This window comes from Halyomorpha halys, unplaced genomic scaffold (genome assembly GCF_000696795.3).
Source record: "Halyomorpha halys isolate HHAL.00 unplaced genomic scaffold, Hhal_1.1 Scaffold1649.1, whole genome shotgun sequence".
NCBI lineage: Eukaryota > Metazoa > Arthropoda > Insecta > Hemiptera > Pentatomidae > Halyomorpha > Halyomorpha halys.
The window spans coordinates 25,284-31,673 of record NW_027110978.1 but is presented as its reverse complement, the minus strand read 5'-3'; the positions used below and the strand labels follow the sequence as shown (position 1 = coordinate 31,673).

The window sequence follows — 6,390 nt, the reverse complement described above, 5'->3', positions numbered from 1 at the left end:
TAGATTTTGTAAGAATTTTACATTAATATTTTTCATATGGTCTTCAAACTGTGGTGGCGCGACCGGTCCTTATGAACTTATATTAATTTTTTTTTTATTTAGATTAATATTTATTACTAGTATATGATAAAAAATATTATTCCTGTATAAAAAATTTAAAATAATCATAATCATACATTTCACCGAAAGATCTTCTTAATTCTTGAAAATTCATTTCATCCTCGCCATTCCCAACACTTCATAAAAAACAAAACTCAATTAAAAATCGTAATTAAGTAAAGATGTCACTTTTTCATTAACTAATTATTAGTGATGTTATATTATTTTATTAATTTAAATTAAATGCAATATCTTTTTAAAATTTCAAAAAAATATTTATACTATAGATCCAGGAGTAATTGAGAACGAATTGATTTGTATAAACTTCAATAAACATTTCTCTATTCTATAATAAAAATATATTATTGCTGTAAAAATTGTAAATAATCATAATCATACGTTTCATTGAAAGTTCTTCTAATTTCTTTATAATAATCCTTTTCATCCTTGTCATAGATTAAATTCTCCGTATTCCTTCATAAAAACAAAACTCAATTACAAATCGTTGTTAATTACGTAAATATGTCACTTTTTCATAAACTAATTATTAATGATCTTATATTATTTTATTAATTTAAATTAAAAGCATTTCATTTTTAAAATATTCATACAATAGATCCAGGAATAATTGAGGAAGAGTAATTGATTTGTATAAATTTCAATATATATCTCTATTCTACGATAAAAAATAATAATTCCTGCATAAATTGAAAATTATCAAAACCATACATTTCATCGAAACATCGTTTCATTTGATTATAAAAATCTTTCTCATCTTCGTCTTTGGGTAAATTATTTCTGCTCCTTCATAAAAAACAAAATTTCGTTCAGAAGCGTAATTATGTACGTCAAGAAGGAAATTTTTTATAAACTATTTTTTAAGGAACTTTGATTTTTAATTTACATCATAATGAAACTAGTATATTTTATATTACATCGGATAATAGTGATGTATTGATGTCCGAGGGTCATATATTGAAGACTTTCAGTTTGTTTTACAAAACATTTTAGGATGCATGTATTTATAATTATTATGTATTTATGTATGCAGATTTTCTAAACAACTTGTTTTGTAACCTTATAATCTTTACGAAATAGTAACATCTCCAATGACTTCATCACATCATCAGTCCTTCACTCTGAATTGTTCCTTGTTTCCTCTCCAAGTCCCTAACACGAACTACGGACAACTAACCTAACGGCAACTGATAAAAATGGCGTGGAGCCCAGCTGGTTTGTAGTCATTCTCCATTTAGCAGACCTATTAACAGCCTCTCAACCATGTTAAATGTTATATCATTTTAACATGCTCAAGGAATGAAATATTTCTTCATTTAACACAATGATTTCCATTAAACACACTTCAAGATGTTAATCTGACGATCATGAATACCCCTAATATATACATATTAGTTTTTCAAAAAAGTTTCTTCTCACATATTCCGTTAAAATACAGGTTTTAATTTTGTTTTGTTTCCTATAAATTTTTTTTTATTATTATTTAATGTGATTTACAACTGTACAAAATAATACAACAGGTAAATATGTAGTATGTTTCATATACACTTGAAAATCTTGGGAAGGAACCACCCATTGGTGGTACTTCAAACATTAATTTAAACTAGAAGGTCCCGTGGCTATCTTCTTTTCAGACGCCTCGGAGGATTATCAGGGATTGTTAAGGATGAAAGATTAAGAATTAATGGGTTAGGATGGTTAAGGAGTTTGGAATAAAAAGACGCATATCTGTTTTGGGTCAAATCTGCAACGAATGGGATGTTAAGGTCTTTATGAATGAGTTTATTTGTGACGTAATACGGAGCATCAAGGATTTTACGTAGGATTTTGGATTGCAACGATTGGATGCGGGAAGAATTTGATGGTTTGGTGGAGCCCCAGAGCTCAATTCCATATGTCCAAATTGGTCTGATTATTGTAGTGTATACTAATTTTTTGTAATGAATGGGAAGTTTAGAGCGTTTGTCAAGTAAGTGTTGTAGCAATCGGAATCTACGAGCAGTTTCTTGTCGTTTCAGTCTTGTGTGTGGATTCCAAGTAAGTCTCTTGTCAAGATGGAGTCTTAAGTATCGAATCTGTTCAACAGGTGTTAGTAAATATGAAATTGCGAAAGAAGATAAAAATGAATTTTCGTCGACTTTCTTAAGATGACAATGATTTTCTGTTTTGATAACATTATTTACGTATTTAAGCAACAAATTTATAATAACAAATAAATTAAAAAATAGAATCGAAAAATTTAAAAAATATAGATATATGCATATATTAAGTTATAAACTGAATAACACAATTCAAATTTTTTAAACTTTTAATTCCAATAAGTCAAGTTGCAGTTAGTGTATGTAAATATTTCAGTTTCTTTTGCTTGAAGGTCCTGGAGCTTTTTGTTCCAAAATATTCTTCCTTTTTAAAATGTTCCCCCCCCCCCTTTTTTTTTTAACCCTTTCCTGGTCATTTCTGACATATGTAGCCGTAGATCTCAGAATGGTAAGACTTGCGCCTAACCACCTGAGCTACGGGCTCACCCCAATTTACATGAACTTATCTTATCTTTACTGAACAAAATCTTTTTTACTTAAGATAAACCAGAAGCCCCAGCGTTGTCATGTCAACTTTTCTTGAAATTTTGATTTCATTTTCGTGGTTCGGATGTGGTAATTTTTTCTACTGATTCTGATAGTCAGTTAGATTTTAAGAGGAATTCTTACTGGGCAGTTATATAAAGTATGTGTTATTGGCGATTGACGCCTGCAGAACGCGTTGGATTTCGGCAGTCTATGAACAGTCTAGCTAAAAACGGAAAGTTGTACGAAAATGAAATTACTTAATTAGGGTAGATTAAATTGGAATTATAATCGTAGGGAGAGAATGTAACTCTAATTGTATTGTGTAAGTAGCAATACACAAATAATAAATAAGAAAAATATGAAAGAATTTGATTGTTAACTAAAGGATAAAATAAATTTTTTAGAGGTAATAAAAATAAGTTAGATTTTACTTTTACCTATATATAAAATATATAGCAAGGAGAAGTATTGTCAACCTAAATAATGAAATAGCTGTTTTGCAACATACAGGGGTTAATTTCATCTCAAAGTAGGACGGAAAGTGAATTTTTTGTGAAGCGTGCACTAGATTTTCATTTTCCATTATATCAGCTGAAAGATAGGGAACAACGCGTCACAACCAATATAGCGTTAAATTTTTAATCAGTTTCGTTGTTATCTAAAAAGAAAAATCAATTTACCCGGTATTTTTCCTTGTTCACTATTTTCGCGGAAGTTTGACAAACATAAACATGTTGATATCGAAAACTTCACAGTTCAGGGAAAATATGTTATTTACATGGTTTATCTTAAATAACAAATTTTTTTTTAATGTACCTATGGGCCAGGTCATCGCAATATTCCCCCCTCGCTATATATTTCATACATAGATAAATGCCGGAAGTCTATGAATTACAACTGTTTAGTATCATAGTGTCATTTTTAAACAACCGCAGCCTAACTGTAGGTGTTTCTGACAATCTATCCAAAACTATTCCTCTTACTTGCGGTGTCCCACAAGGAATAGTCTTGTCTCCTCACCTCTTCTCCATAAGCACATCAAATGTTGTAGGTAATTACAAAATCGCTTCAATCGCCACTTTCTCCGACGATATTGCAATTAATAGCTGCAACACCTTTTTTTTTATTTTTAAACCCTTTTCTGGTCATTTCTGACGTACGGGGAGGAAGGAAGGAGTCATCTACAGCTTACCATCCAATTCTAACCATGATGGAGGGTCAAATTTTTATTTCGTGATAATAAAAGTGGACCTCCAAGGCCCGATTTGAACGCCATTGCAATTACAGTTGGCGCTTGAACTCGCTGGGCTACGAACGTCCTAATATAGCAGCAACACCAGCGCCAAGCATGCCGTCGTATGTGCGAAAAAACATGGCGGGAGGTAGTTGAAAAAGTACATCACCTCAATATCCAGGTAAAGACATGTTACGTGTTATTCACATTACAAGAGGGGACAAAATCCAGACTGCCATGCAAGTGGCTAACACCATCAAATTCAATAGTATCTGGACATCAAGCTGGATCGACACATGAAAATGTCGGCCAACTATTTCATGAAAAAATAAACGAGTCTGCTTCCGATCAAAGCGGCTATACCACCTATCATCATCACCACCTATCATCAGACCAAAAGTCTAATAAGATCAGCAAACGGGTGCTCCGCTCTTCGCCTATCTCATGCAAGGAACGCTACCAGAAGATTTTGCTAAGTAAGATTGTGCGGACAACTATAGAGAAGAATAAGAAGGAGACGGACCAACTGTACGAGTTCTTCCAGCTTTATTCGACGAAGGTACATCAAGTTTTTCGAGTTTTGCAGCACCTCACCAACCCGCTCTTCAGAACCTTGTCACCAGCGCCTCCTCCAGTGCGTTAGCAACAAGCCATCAACCGATAGAAAACAAGTTTAAGTCCAGGTTAAAGACGTACCATAACCCTACTCTCCTTCTCAGAAAAAATGACGCCAAGAGGTTGATATGGAAGTTAAGTTTACGTTGAAGTTAATAGAGAATTGGCATATTAATGTAATTATTTGTAAAACTGTAAATTTTATTTTCGATAATTTGCCCATGAAAGGAATAGATCACGCCCTTCAGCGTCACTCGCACTGAAAGCGTACTACCTCGTTCCTTAAGATTAAGTGACGTAGCATAGAAAGGTAATCAGGTAAAATTTTTGGTTAGTTAGTTAGTTCGTTAGCATAATAGACATTTTAGAAGTAGTGGATGCCACAGCACGTTATAAACCTCAAATTAAATCAAAGTCGCAACAAACATTTTTTTATGTATATTTAATTATTAATACTTTTTTTAGTAGGGAAAATGGTAAATAAAAATAAAATAAAATAAAAAGGTGAAAATATCGCAGGAAAGCTAATTTATTTGTATTATTTTTAGACTTATTTCAAATGCTGAAGTAAACCAATGCCAAGTGATGTCACGTGTACTTAATCACTGGCATATTCTCACGTAGGTGCTGCTTACAATTGTATGCGTCAGCATTATTGGTTATTCGTTTTCGTTGATATATCTTACAATACGTAAAAGAGAAACAAAATGTTTTTTTAGGCAACATAAATCACTCAATGTGTGCTCCTTTCTTTTAAGTTATCAAAAGATGAGAGATGTGTTAATAAAGTTGAAGGCATTTATAACTCATTAGCTATAAATAAAAAAAAAACTAAGGAAAGATTCTTTTGAATTATATTATGACCTCAATAAATAAATAGCTAGGAATAAACAGAATTTTTATTTTAGAATTTAAAGTTAAAATCAAAGTTTAAGTTAATTATTATTAATTTCCAGAAGAACAAAATATAAATATGGTTTTGATGACTTAGAAAAAAGATTTGAAATAATTCTATTTTACTTTATTTATAATCTTTACACTATCTTGAGACTGGTTAATATTGTTTAATTAAATAAAATTTTATCCATTATAGTCACAAAACATTTTTAATTCCTTTATAACTCCGACGTTTCACCCAATTCGGCCATCCTCAAGGACAATCTATCACAAACAGCTTTTATTTAACATATGATCTTTAACAATTCCAAAAAAATAACAATATTATTAATAAATTATCATACATTAATACAATTTTAGAACCACATAATTTAAAACACAACTTTATGCAGGCTATTCTGCCCAGGTCATTTATATCAGTATGAGACATTAAAAAATTAGGGAATCATATAATTTTGTTAATATACAATTCTAAGATTATGTCTAATTGCCTAATTAGTCAATTGTTCACATTAAATTAAAAATTAAAATTTTTTATCACAGTCAACCTTCTTTGTTAAAATTTTTCACAGCAATATTTGTAACGTTCCCTTACACTTAGGTCAAGCATTTAATTTATTTGTTACAACTATATTCTGGTTAAATTTCTTCTTTATATTATTATTTAAATTCATATCAAGGATAATTATAATTATCAACATTAATTTTATCCTATACTTTTCATGAATTAATTTTACTTAAAATCTCTGGTTAAAAGGAAATTCCTTTATAAGGCCGAAACGTCGGACTTATAAAGGAATAAAAAATGTTTTGAGACCAAAAAGGATAAAATTTTATTTGTTCAAATAATTGAAATAATGTTAATATTATTGCTTGTAAATATTATATAATTTATTTTACTTAGTTTGATTATGTTAATTTTACTTATTTATTTTTCTTTTTATATAAATATAGAGATTT

General features: G+C 30.4%; 1 protein-coding gene across 11 annotated transcripts in view; it reads right to left on the bottom strand.

Annotated features, from left to right (window-relative positions):
- The window catches only part of LOC106690296 (serine/threonine-protein kinase OSR1), a 50,537-nt gene that overhangs the window by 35,761 nt on the left and 8,386 nt on the right, over positions 1 to 6,390 (bottom strand). For 6 of the 11 annotated variants that reach the window (XR_001344571.2, XM_014435682.3, XM_014435693.3 and 3 more), the window contains 2 exons: positions 499 to 573; positions 177 to 236 (listed from right to left, as the gene is read on the bottom strand). The exons of 2 other annotated variants lie outside the window; for them this stretch is intronic. Coding sequence is in view for 8 of the 9 variants with exons in the window: in XM_014435682.3 (XP_014291168.1) it covers positions 177 to 236; positions 499 to 573 (135 nt within the window). In the remaining variant the exon portion in view is untranslated. The remainder of the gene's footprint in view (positions 1 to 176; positions 237 to 498; positions 574 to 6,390) is intronic. 3 more of the 11 variants (XM_014435688.3, XM_014435684.3, XM_014435686.3) reach the window with 1 other exon arrangement.